The sequence below is a fragment of the Prionailurus bengalensis genome, chromosome D4, assembly GCF_016509475.1.
Source record: "Prionailurus bengalensis isolate Pbe53 chromosome D4, Fcat_Pben_1.1_paternal_pri, whole genome shotgun sequence".
Taxonomy (NCBI): Eukaryota; Metazoa; Chordata; class Mammalia; order Carnivora; family Felidae; genus Prionailurus; species Prionailurus bengalensis.
In genome coordinates, this window is record NC_057359.1 from 91,175,593 (window position 1) to 91,188,716 (window position 13,124).

Below are 13,124 nucleotides of genomic sequence, written 5' to 3' on the forward strand. Positions count from 1 at the left end.
CTCCCTCCCAGGCTGCCTTGCCCCTTCTCTCTGCCTCCCTGTGACCCCACGAAGCGGGCCTTGCCTGGGGCATTAGGCCATGGTAGCCTTGGCTGAGAGTTTGGGTCTGGCCGAGCCTGGCTGCTGCGTGGGCTCCCCCACCTACGACAGACCCCGTTCCCTTCCACGCCAGGGCCGAGAGCCTGATTTATTTTTACAAACGGGGTGAACATGGTTTACAGACAGGGGCACTTAAGAGCCCTGTTCCCAGAGATCGGGTGGGTGTAGGAGGAAGGTCTGTATTGGGCTTTGTGCCCTGGCCTGGGAGTCCAGAACGTTCTCTGTGGCATCCACAGTTTTCAGAAGTGCAGATCTGTCTTCCTCCCTGTGGTTAGGATGCTCAATGGTGACTAAGTGATCAGAACAAAATGGCACGACGACATCCTTGTGTGGAGCCGTCCAATGCCTCTTGCCCTGCCTGGCTCTGGCCTCATTGCAGCCCTGTGTGGGGGCATCCTCTGAGCCTGAGTAAGGGCCAAGGCCCTGGGGTCACCCAGCAGGGCCTTGTCCTGGACCCTGGGCTGTGTGCTCCTCTGCTCAGCCCCGGCTGCATCCTGGACCCCGGCCCATGTACTCCCCTGTGGCCCATGGCTGTCTCCTCTGCCAGCGGGTCTTGGCCGACGAGCGTGCGGCACGGCTGAGCTGGGGCCCAGCCTGCCCAGTGCCAGAAGCGCACTTGGGGGGGGCCTGTCGTGCTTCTGTCTGGTCCTGGGCCCCGTCTGATGGCGTGTTGCTGTCGCCCCCTGGGCGCGGGGTTCAGGCTTGTGGCCAGCACAGAGGCCCGGCGTCCAGTGCTTGGCCCCTCCCAGGTGGGGACCCTGACCTAGTGCAGGAAGGACCTCCTCCCAGTGCGGAAGAAGGACTCGATCTGCTCCAGCGACCGGCCCTTGGTCTCAGGCACGCAGCAGCCGGTGAACAGCAGGTTGACCAAGCAGATGGCAGCAAAGAAGAAGAAAGGCACCTGGAGGCCAAAGGCATTCTGGGGACATGGGGGGAATGCCTGGTCACACGGGGGCTCCCAGCACGCTCCTGCTTATCCCAGCGGGCCTCTCTGGGCTCCACAGCCTCCCGCAGGAACTACAAATGCTTTAGTCATTCCCCCCCAGTCTCGTCCCCCAGGCCCTCGGGTCTGGGGCGGCCTCCCCGTGGTGCCGGGCCCCGAGGACTTCCTCCACTCGAGGGCAGCAGCCTGCCCAGGCCTGGGCCTGGGGCCCGGACCTTTGGTCTCAGCCTCGGCTCAGACCCCCCCCCCCCCCACCTCTCTCCCTCGCTGCCCGGTGCTGCCACCACAGCTGGGAGCGCGTTCCACACGCCCTCCTGCCTTGCCCCAAGCTCGTCTGTGCCTGTCTGCTGGGGCTGTGCTCGCTCTGGGTTCCCCCGACCCTGCCCTGACCCACTGGCTCCACCAGGGTAGGCACCGGCCAAGCTGCCCGGGGAGGGGTTTGAACCAAGTGTGTGTGTGTGTGTGTGTGTGTGTGTGTGTGTGATGGGGGAAGCGGGCACAGAGCCGGATGTGGGCTGACCAGCAGAGATCCATGCTGAGAGACCCAAACTGCCATGTGGACAAGCGCGGCCTTCTGGGCTTGGTCCCGCCCTGGCCCGGGAGGACCTGTGTGGCACTTAGAGGCCGTGCCGTTGAAGCCCTGAGCTCAGCCCCTGGCACTCACCACCACCAGCAGGAAGGACTTGGTGAGGGCGAAGGCGGTGAGCCAGCTGACCAGCACGCAGAGCCCCGAGGCCACCCCGCGGGCTTGCAGGGGCAGGATCTCAGACATTAGGAGCCAGGTGATGGGCCCCCAGCCCATGGCGTAGCCTGCCGACACAGGGAACGTGGGGCCTCTTCTGCCTCCACTGAGCTGCCGAGACCCCTCCCCAACCACCCTGACAGACCAGGACAGCGGTGCCCTGCCCGTGCCCTAGCACGTCCCCCACACCTAAGCCCCAGACAGCCCCTCTCTGGCTGGCCTTCGGCCCTCCCGGCCCCCGCCCCCCACCCATCCTGGTGGGGTCACTGCCACACCTACCCATGATGAAGAGCATGGTGGCCACCAGGGGCACCAGGGTAAGGTAGCTGGTGGGTGTGGCCAGGGGCTGCTCCGTGCCCCCCAAGGGCGCACTCTCGAGCTCCACGGTGCTGTTGGGAGTCGGAGGCTTTGGACCGAGGTGGACATACAGCCCCAGCGTCAGGTTGGCAGCAAACATGATGGTGGCTGTGGACAGACCGGTGGCCCTCGGAGGGGCCGGGACCGTCTGAGCCCGGTGGTTCCTCAGCACCCTGCACCCCGTGCGGCCCATTTCTCATCCAGGCCGCCGTCGTGGCCCGTCTGCGACCGGACACTTCCTGCAGAGCTCTGACCCTGCCCGCGTGTGAGCTGCTGTCACACCCACCGTGTGGCTCACGACTGGCTCGTTTGCTCACCCAAGCCCCAGCAGGTCTTTCTGGAGCAGCTCGTGGCCACCAGGCCCTGTGCTGGGCGCTGGTGGGGGCAGGGCCAGCAGGGCAGGTCTGACCCAGCCATCCCCCCGGCCCTCGCCCCGGGGCTCCCAGTCACGTGGGCCGGCACACAATCGGCGGCGGCTGCGGGAGGAGTGGGCAAGTGCAGGGGAGGAGTGGGCCAGTGCAGGGGCCAGGCCGGTGCTCACCTGAGACAAAGAGCAGGACCTTGCGGCCAGCCAGGTCCATGGTGAGGGCAGCAATCAGCACGGAGAAGAGCCTCACGGCCCCCACAATGGCTGCGTCATCCTTCGGGGGCTGCAGGGAGGGAGCCACCGGGGGCTGAGGGACCCTGGCCTGCTGCTCCTGTCCCACCCGTCCCGCACACGGCGCTGCAGGGCGCTCAGACGCCAAGCCGTGGCCACAGCTCCTTCGGAGCGTTGGGCCGCCCGGCACGTACCATGTGCCGGGCACTTCCTCTGCTCACCCAGCCGGGCCCCCTCAGCCAGGGCGCACGCAACTGCCGCCCCCGCCCCCGAGCCCAAGGCCAGCAGAGAGTCCGGGCATCCCGGTGACTCGTGGGACTGCACTGTCACTAATCTCTAAATCTCATCTCCCTTTGAGCCCAGGACCGGCCGACGGAGGCCCCCTCTCTGCTATCTCCATTCTACAGAGGCGGAAGCTGAGGTCTGCAGGGGCGTGGCAGATGCTCTGAACCTGGGGGTCCACGGGCTCCCCCCTCCCCCCCGGGCTCTCTCTGCGTTTCTATACAGCGGGTTCCTCTGCAATCCCGTCTGGCTTAAGACACGTGAGGTTACTCGCAAACGTTCTTCTGAGAACAGGTGCAGGGCACAACAACGGCGGAGACCCCGGCGGGCTCCACACGGCGCATGCGCCCCTGACCCGAGGTGCGGAGCAGGTGCTCAGTAAGGGACGGCCTCCGCGGACACGGGGGGCAGAGCTGGGGCGGTGTGGGGCCCGGGTCTCACCAGCAGGACGGCGGTGCTTTCGAAGATGGGCTGCAGGTAGACAAGGATGGGCGTGATGCCCGTCAGCTGCTGCAGGAAGCGCATCAGCAGGGCGATGACGATGGGCCGGTACACGTGGGGGCTCCGGGCCTCGGCCCACGACACGCGGGTGCTCTGCGAACGTGAAGCTGCTCCTGAGGCGGCTGCGCCCGCCCCTCCGGCAGGCCCCACCCTGCCCCGGACTCCCTTCTCCCTTCCTCCAGGAAAAGACCCTGGGCACTGAGGCGGTCCGGCCACAGACCCCCGCCCGTCCCCCTCCCCCCAACCCCAGGCTCTTGGGGGAGCGGGGGGGACAAGGCAGATGCTTGCTGGTCAGGATCTCTGGGTGCCCAGGCATCGGCAGCGCAGAGCACGTGCTCTGGGTCGTGGCAACGCCTCCCCTTCCCCTCGTTCTCGGAGGTGGGATCCGCCGTCTCCCCCCCCCCCCCCCCCCCCCCCCCCCCCCCCCCCCCCCCCCCCCCCCCCCGCCCAGGATGAGCCGCCAAGTCTCGGGCCCAGTGGCCGGCTGCACCGCCCAGGGCCTCGCACCCACCCTCCCGCACCTGTCTCTGGACGTTGTCCTGGATCTGCGAGAACTCCCAGCGGACGTCGGTGTCGGCCCCGCGCAGCCAGGCCAGCGCCCGCAGCGCCTCCGCGTCCCTGCCCCGCGACAGCAGGAAGCGGGGGGAGTTGGGCATGAAGCTGAGCAACAGGGTCATGACGAGCACAGGCCCTTCCCCGGCCACAGCCAGCCAGCGCCACGGCAGCAGGAGGCCTGGAGGTGACGATGGGGTGAGCGGCCGGCGTCCAGGCTACACGTCCAGTCCCCTCCTATCGATGCCTCTGAGCGACCTGCTCTGTCCTCAAGCGCTAGTCCCAGGGCCGCCTCCTACAGGAAGCCTACCTTGCTTGCCTCAGGCCTCCGTGGTCTAAACCAGGAGGGGCTACAGGGATGGCTTGGCCTGAAGGAGGTTCTCGGAGTGTCTCAAGGGCCACGGCAGGGGGACGGCGGGGTAGACGGAGCAGGCAAGGCCCCGGGCTACTATCTCCAAACCCCCACCCCACCTCAACCGGATGTACCCTGCTCTCTTTTCCGCATGGGCTTCCCATGTGACCAGAGAGAGGCAGAGCGTTGCCTAGAGGTACACGGCACAGTGCTGGCTGAGCAAGTATCTTGTCCCCCAGCTCGGGGTTTGCTCTGGGGCACGTCCGCTGCCTTTCCACCCACGGCTGCTCAGCAGCGGCGCCCTGTTACCCGCCCGCCTGCACACAGGAGGTGCTCATTGCTCATCTGGACAATACTTGCCAAGGGCGTAGAGGGACAGTGACCCGAATACTGCCATGAGCTGGGGCGTGGCCCCCAGGGCCCCACGAACACCCGGGGGAGCAATCTCAGACACGTACACCTGCAAGACACATCGGGCCGCACGGCCTCTGGTGAGAGTTTAGGGTCCGGGGCCCGGCCCGAGACGGGAGAGGTGGCCCTGTGAACCTCGGGAGGTGAGAAGCGGGGGCTTCAGGTGGGGTTCTTATCCTGATCGGGACTCAGTCCATTTCCCTGTCAAGTGGGCAGAGGCACTTGGCTCTGAAAATGGGTGGCCTGAGGTTGGGAACTGGAGCAGACTCTGGTTCCACCCCCGCCCCCGGGCACCTCTGCCCCCTTCTGGGCTCGCCCTGGGCCCGACATGGCGCGTGGGGAGCTGTGGGAGGAGTCCGAGGGATGGCTCGGGGCACACACTTCCCCTTCCCCCCTTGCTTCGTGCAGATTTTCTCCAATTGAGCAATGTGCCTGATTGTCAGGAAATGGGGTAGGAACTATGGGGAGTCCAGAGTGAGGTCAGCTGGGGCCAGATTTCCCTGAAATGGGTTGCCCTGGTGGAGGTAAGCTGAGGCTCCCTGGCAAACATAACCCCCACTGCCCAGATGGCTCGAGGGTCAGGAGGCTTTAGCAACACGGGGGCCAACTCGGTGCCGAGGCAGTGAGGGGCGGTCCTGGCCTTACCGGGATGCAGGCAGCTGTGAGCCCCCCGGCGAAGCCTGTCATCGTCCTCCCCAGCAGCAGCATCCAGAAGCCGTGGGCGCCTGCCATGAGTGCGTAGCCAGCTGCCGAGGGTACGGCTGAGAACATGATGCTGAGCTTCCGGCCCAGGAGGTCATTGAGGACCATGGCACTGAGGCCCCCAGCCGCCGCGCCCAAGGTGAAAACGGACTGCAGGAAAGGAGTGCACGGCAGACATGTGTGGGCACCCCGCACTCCCGCCCCACCCCCCATCAGAGCCTAGAGGCAGCTGCTTTTCCAGGCTGACCGTGGGTCCTGGGGTGCAGGACTCAGGCCCTGAATGGTAGTGAGCCTCCCATCTCCAGGCGTGTACAAGCAGCATGGGCATAGCCATGTCTTAAGAGGTGCCACCGTAGGGAGGCCTGCTCTGCAGAGGATGTGGGGCCGTGTGTCCATGGTGGTTCTGCTCAGCTGAACGCTTAAAAGTCTAGAGTATAGCAGACAGGAGTATTCTATAACCTAAAGCCCCTGGCATTTTTAGACTTGGGGATTCTTGGGTTCCCTGTAGAGTGGAGTGAATAGGATCCAGTCAGTGACTTGGGCACATTGCTTGGTCTATCTGAGCCTCAGTTTCGTTAGCTGTTTTATGGGGGGGGGGGGGCAGGAGTACCCACTCTTAGGGTTGGCCCCGGGAGTTAAGCAGCTCTCACGTAAAGTATCCAGCACATCCCTGGCGCATACTAAGTGCTTGGCACACACTGGGTATTATCTTAGTTACTATGTTGTCATTGTACATTTGAGGCTGCAAAGATTGTAATTCTAGAATTCTGGGACTCTTGGGGCCTCTGCTCTTCCCTTCCACTCGCCCACACTCTGTCCTGGGACCCTCCTCGCCCCAGCTGGCCCCTCTTTCCATCGGCATCTGATACCCTGTCCCCCATCATCCAGAGAGGCGTCTGCTCTGCTGTGACAGCCCGGCTATGGGTGGCGGGGGCAGCCTGGGGAGCCCTCCACCCCCCCAGGGGTGAGACCTGGAGGGGCACCTCCCCACTTGTTCCTTCCCACACCTTCTCCTTCAGCTCTCACTTCCTCCTTCTATTTCAGAGCCACCGTCTGGCCTCACTCACCCACTGCCCCTCCTGCGGCCCAGCGTGATTGGGGTGGATGGGGGAGGGGGAAGACCAGGGCCCTAGAGGGGGCCCCACGTCTGAGATTTTGGGCGTCCCTGGCTTCGTGGGTCCCTGCTCACTCTGCCCTGCCCATCTCCAGCTCAGAGCATGGCTCTTACCCCAAACCAGGATGCCTGGGTTTTGGTCAGCCTCAGGTCCGGGTCCAAGGACAGCTCCAGAGCAGGGATGACAGGGGACGTGTAGACCAGGGCGTACCCAAAGCTGAAATTGCCCAGCACGGCAGCAAAGGTAGCCAGGAACACCCTCTTGTTCTGTGGGGCCCTGGTGTGGGGGGGGGGGTGGGCAGAAGGATGAGGTCTTTGAGTTCCTCCTCCCCCAACTGCTGAACAATGGCTGCCTGCTCAGGCTGTGAGGGCAGCGCTTGGCGAGGGCTGGCTCCAGGGCCAGACTGCCAGCTCCCGGAGCCTGAGTGTCATCTCGCTTGGAGAATTCCCCAGGACGGTCCCCAAAGCCCATCCCGGTGGCTGAGGCACGGGTGAAGGAGCGCTCTTCTCTAGAAGAGGAGGCTTGGTTTCTGCCGCCAGCTTTGCCGCTGAAGCTTGCCGTGTGACCTTAGGCAAGCCCCTCGCCCTCTCTGGCTTTCACTCACCCTATCTGAGGCAGTTGGGGGCTGGGCCCGGTATAGGGGGTGGGGGTGGGGGGCAGCTCCTTAAATAAAACGAGGGTGTCTGGGGGCAGGAGGGGACCAGATGGACCCTTGGTGGACACCCATGGAAGGTCAGAGAAGGCCCAAGGCGGAAGCCAGCCCCTGCCCGCAGCCCCCATGCCCAGCGACTCTCACCCGACTCGCGTCCTCTCCCCCGGCGACGGGGACGACTTCTCAGGGAAGGTGTCATAGTCCGGGCCCTCGGCCCCCAGCAGCGGCTCCTGCATGGCCGGCCCCTCCTGGCAGTGTCCGTGCCGCCGCCGCCGCCGCAGAGTGGCCGGGTGCTGGGGGACAGCTCCGGCCGGGAGGCGCGTGGGGCCGCAGCGGCGCCGAGCATCCGGCCCGGGCCGCAGCCCCGCCCCTCGGCCGCGATTGGCTGCCAGGCGGCCCTGCGGAGCGGGCGCGGGCCAATGGGGCAGCCGCGAGCGGTGCGGATGCTCGGGTGCCGGGGCTGGGCGCGGGCGGGGTGCGGGGCCCGGCCGGGCTTTCCCGGGGCGCGGACCCGGGGACGGCGCGGGGTGCGGGGCTCGGCCGGGCTTTCCCGGGGCCGGAGCCCGGGGGCGGGGCGGGTGCCGGGGGCAGGGCTCCGTTGGGGCTTTCCGGCGGCGCGGCCCTGGGGGCGGGGCGCGGACTGGGGCGCGGAGCTCTGGCTGGCGGTGTGGGGGCGTGGCTGGGCTTCAAATGGGCGTCACCCGTGCCTCGTGAGCCCCCCGAGGACCCCCTGGGCTGGCCCTGAGGATGGGCACCCCGCGCCCAAGGAGGAGACTCGACAGCCTTGCGGGGCCTGGAGGCAGAGCCCCTGCGGATTCGTCCGTGTGCACAGGTGGGGGGACGGCGGACCACCCTCAGGTCCGGCGCCCGTGGCTCCTACAGGCCGGAGGAACTGAGCCCCGAGGGGCGCAGCGACTCGCCAAGGTCACAGGGAGAACCCTGGTCTCCAGCGAAGGCAGGACTCCGTCCCTGCTACCTCGCGTCCTGAGTCACCGCTGGCCCTGCTTCCTCCCCTCCAGGGACGAGGTGCATTCGGGCTGAACCGCATCCCCGACAGCCAGTGTGTGTGTGTGTGTGTGTGTGTGTGTGTGTGACCCAGAGAAGAGAGGGTGGTGGCTCCAGCGGCACAGACTTGCATTTTCCCCGTTTCTGGTCTTTTTTGATTGCAGGAATAAACGGCTTGTTGAGAATCATCCAGGTAATAAGATAAAATTACAAGATAAGAAAAGCAGAAACTGAATATCCCAGGAAGCTCCCCCTCCAACAACAGCACAGTCACTGGGGCCCACTGCCCCTGTGGACTTTTTCCGGGAGGGGCTGGATCCCACCCCCTTCTGCTGCCCGGCCGTGCCCCGTGTTATGTTTGAACGGATCCTTTGTTGTTGAACACTTAGGTTATTTCCAAGTTCTAGCTATTGTAACAGTGGGTTGTTTGAAAAAGGTGTTATATGGGGGTGCCTGGGCTGCTCAGTCAGTTAAGGGTAGGACTCGACTGCGGCTCAGGTCTCCATCTCACACTCGGGTTGTGGCATCGAGCTGTGTCTGCTTGGGATTCTCTCCGCCTCTCTTGTGCTCACGCACAAATGCTTGCTCTCTCTCAAAAATAAACAGATAAACGTTAAAAGGAAAAAAGGTACAATTCCCTTTTACTATGGAAATCCAACTAGTAGACCCACAGGAAAAACAGGCTCCGGAAAGCCCCATCCATCACCCTGCTGGCATTTCCGTGTCTTTCCCCACCTGCGTCTAATCTTCATATTTTCCCATTATTTTCTTTGTGTGTGTATACCGCTGTGTGACCACTTTACGTATTTTAAGCCTTTTATTGCCGTAAAGGACACAGGCTTTGGATCCAGCACCCAAAAAATGGTGACTCTCATCGCTGGTGTTGCACAAGCCTTGTAACCGTATTTTAACAACTGAGATATAACCCGAGTTTGTTCAGGAATCTTCTGTCATGAGCATTAAGGCTATTTCAAACATGTTTGCTTTTAAAATTAGTGATTCAATGGCCATCTTTGTCTTTAAAGGATGATTTCCTCCACCAAGGATGTTTCTCTGGTCCTTGGACCTCTTTTAACTACCATCTCCCTCACTGGGTCACTTGGGCCTTCTCTCTTGCCACCTGGGCCTGCCCTAGATGGGCTGCTTGGGGACCTGGCCTCCGGTACGGGGTGGGGCTCTCCTTCTCCTCCCCCCGCCCCCCTTCCCATGCCTGGCACGGCGCAGGCACATAGGGGTGCCAAGAGGTCCCTGCTCAATTTCCTGAGCCCCTTCCAGCCCCCTCAGGGAGTTGTCCGCTCAGAAGAAGCAGAGAGCACTTGTCTGGGGGTGGGAGCACCCATTCTGCTTCCCCTCTCTGGCCCGGACACACCCACAACAGGGGCCGGTCCCTCATTTCCCCGCCCCCCATCTCCAATCCCTCCCCGAGGGAGGCCCCAAGGAGGGTGGGTTCTTTAGAAGAAGGTTCCCTAGTTGATCCAATCAAGCTGCCACTGGTCGCTGCCTGCACTCGGGAACGTGGCAGGTCCCTGCACTGGGGGACGTGGCCGCTCCCGGGCGTGGGAGCCGCCTCCCGCCCTGGCCAGAAGGTAAACGTCCTGCAGAGCTGCCTGGGGTGCGGAGGGGCTGGGTGGAGACCACCTCCAACTCCTGGGCTGTCTCCATCCCTGGCCGATCCTGGGTGCTGGAGCTTAGCAAACGAGTTCATGCACAGTCTGCCCCTGTGCAGACGAAGAGCCTGAGGTCCAAGAGGACCCAGGATGCTGTGACCACCTCTGCCAACCTCTGGGGCTTCTCGGGAACCCTGCTCCAGGGAGGTGCTTCCTTCTCTGCACCTGGGTTTTCTCAACTGTAAAATGGATGTCATCTGGTGCCCACCGCCCCAGCCACTGTGTGGGCAGAGGGCAGCTGGGAGGCCTTGATGGGGCTTCTCCTGCAGTTTGACAAAGTTCCCCCCAGATGAGTCCTAGGCTTCTAAGTGCCCAAGAAACCAGCAGAGCTGCATTCCAGATCCCCTGGCACAAGGGCTAAGGTCTCGGGGGCTGTGGTGCCGAACCTGACTTTCCAGCCCCAGTCGTCTCAAGAGAGAAGGTAAGGGGGGGCGGCGGGGAGGAGATGCCAATAGCCCAGGCGCTACTGTCTCATCTGGTCCCTGTCCTCCCTGGTGGCCTTTGGCATCTCGGTTTTACAGCGGAGAAAACTGAGGCTCAGGGAGTCACTGCCCAGGGTCCCCTCGGGGACCTCTGGTCACCTGCTATGTCTGGAGGGCCTCCCAGAGGAGAGGCATGGGATGGCCAGGCAGAGAGTGGGACGCCTCCCAGAGGAATTCCTGTCCCTCAGGTCCCCCTTCCCACAGATGGGCCGGCCAGGGCCCCCCGGAGAGAAGGTCGCTGACACCCAGCTGTCTGGTGCCCCTGCCGCCCTCCACCATGCCCTTGGAGATGCCGTCCTCGGTCCCGAGGACTCGGACCTGGTGCCCTCTGTGACCCTGGCCGCAGCCCTGGTCCTGGTGTTCCTCCTGCTCTTGGCCTGGCTGGTGTAACACAGGCCCCTCTGAGTCTGCTGCTGCTGTGGCCTCCGAGGCAGAGGGTGGCGTATCTGTTGGCCGGGCTGGGCAGGAGTCAGGAGTGGAGCTCCAGGAGCAGATCCAGGGACGGGGCTGGAGGGTGGGGGTCTGCAGAGGTGGGGAGTTGAGGGTAAGAGTGTGGGGAAAACTTGTGGCCTCTGTCTATGGCAGCCCCCGTGGGACCCCAGGAGGACCCCAAGGCCCCCCCACTGGAGAGCGGGAACCCAGGGGAGCCCTAGTCTCTGCTTTCCAACATCACTGCTGGAGGCTCACCCCTCCAGATGGCCGCAGATGGTGGGCTAAGAGCCTGGGGCCCCAGAAAGTGCTGCGGCAGATGGGGCTCAAATCCACCTCATCCAGGTTTGCCGCAGGGCTGGAGTCCCCATCTTTGCACGACCATCCGGGTGCTGCAAATAAAGCCAGGTGATCCCTGGGAATTTGTGGAACGAAATCAAAGTGAGTCCAGAAATGAGCGTTCCAGCCCAGGCTCTGTCCACGAAGGGTTGTGACGGTCCATGTGGTCTTGGCCCGCCACCTGCTGGCTGAAGTGAAAATTGCACCATCTGCGGTGCGATCCCTTTGGGGGTTCCTCAGCGCAGAGGAGGTGAGGGTGTTTTATTCTTCAAACTGGAAAAAATTTGAGATTATGGATTAAACACAAGTCCTGTTACTTACAGAGAGCTTCTTTTACCATTTGCTATTTATCTTCGTTCCTTTCAGTTCTGTATCTATAATTTTGCCCCCAAAATATCCTCAGGAAGGGGGTGGAGGGGGTGGGAGAGAATTGTGTACATCGGGGGGGGGGGGGCAGTGGTAATGGGTCACACTGCCCGGGGTCACTGGAGTCTTGCTGCGCCATGGTGGCCCCGTCCTGGACCTTGACAAAGGAAGGCACGAGTTGCTGAGGATGGGAGGGGCGTGGGACTTTCAGGTTAGGACCGGGAGGCACCAGGACCCCTCTGTCCTCATTGAACAAATACTTATCAAGACACCATGTGCCAGACACGGGAAGGTGGACGGGGCGGGGGCGCCCAGAGAGCTCGGGGCTGGCCCTCCCCGGGGAAGGGAAGGCCTGTGGCGCGAGCCCCAACCACAGACTTCCCCTCCGGGGGTGACGTTTCTTTCCCCTGCTCCTCCGGCTTCTCAGAGTCAAAGCACGCACCTGTGTGTCCAGGCTGGTGTGCCGGGAGCGGCAGATGCCCTCTGTCCCCCACCGCTGCGTGGATTCAGCCCAGTGGAGAGGGCAGGTGGGGAGTGAGTGGGGGCTCTGGGGGCCTCAGAGACTTCCCGGGTGGAGGGGTGTGCAGGTGGATCCTGGAGGTCTGGAGGGGCCTCTTGAAAAAGTGGGGGTGGGCACTTCAGGTGGGGGTGAGGGAGCCGAGGCCTGGGGGCGGGACAGTAGCCTTCCTGACCTGTCAGCAGCACCTCGGGGCGGCTCTCGGGAGCTCTGCTTGTCAGCTGACCCCGTACCTGCTACCGGGGTCGGGAGGCCTGACCGCTGGCACAGTGACTTTGAGACTGCCCCCCTTGTCCCACTTCACTTCCTGTCCTGCAGGCCCAGCGTGTGGCAGGGGCAGGGGCAGGGGCAGGGCTCTGCTGGGGCCATAAGCTCCGGGAACTGCACCTGCGAGGAGGGTCCAGTTCAGGGACCGGTTTTATAAACGCTGTAGGTTCCACTTGGGGTTTTTCCTGCCCCAGCTCCTGCCTCCCGCCCACCCCCACCCCCACCCCCACCCCCACCGACTTCCAGGGATACCGGGGCAGCCAGATGCCTGAGGTGAAGAAAATATATGCTTTGGGTGGGTTGCCCGTCGCCAAGGGTGACACGATGGGCCCGGGGCCTGGGGTGGGGCTGGCGGACCGCTCCTGAGCAGGCTGTCAGCGTCGCTGGGGGCAGGCAGCCTACCTGTGTGTACGTGTGTGCGAGTATGCATGTGAGTGTGCATATGGGTGTACCATGCCGTGTGCAAGTGAGTGTGCGTGCGCCTGTGTGCTTAGTCCCCGTGGCCTCCCTGCAGGAGCGTGTGCGGTAGCGAGGTGGGCATCCTTCCTCCCAGCCTGGTGGAGGGCCGCTGGGGGTCTGCAAGGCGAGGGGGTGAGTGGCCCGTCGAGGCAGGTGGGGCTCTCCCCTGCTGCTGTTGGAGAGAGTGTGTGGGAGACGGGCCGCTCTCCGCTCTCCGGCCGGGCGTCCTTGGGGGGGGGGTCACACAGCCCGCGAGGGCCGGGGGGCCGGGGGGGGGGGGGGTGACG

General features: G+C 63.9%; 1 protein-coding gene across 1 annotated transcript; it reads right to left on the minus strand.

Annotated features, from left to right (window-relative positions):
* Positions 1 to 156: 156 nt before the first annotated feature.
* Positions 157 to 7,670, minus strand: SLC2A6 (solute carrier family 2 member 6). The gene is made up of 10 exons (XM_043567273.1): positions 7,451 to 7,670; positions 6,768 to 6,930; positions 5,483 to 5,689; positions 4,787 to 4,886; positions 4,044 to 4,255; positions 3,463 to 3,615; positions 2,683 to 2,791; positions 2,064 to 2,249; positions 1,707 to 1,852; positions 157 to 1,018 (listed from the first exon to the last, which is right to left on the minus strand). The coding sequence occupies exons 1-10, from the start codon at positions 7,540 to 7,542 to the stop codon at positions 863 to 865; spliced, it is 1,524 nt and encodes a 507-aa protein (XP_043423208.1). The 5' UTR covers positions 7,543 to 7,670; the 3' UTR covers positions 157 to 862.
* Between the last annotated feature and the right edge of the window lie 5,454 nt (positions 7,671 to 13,124).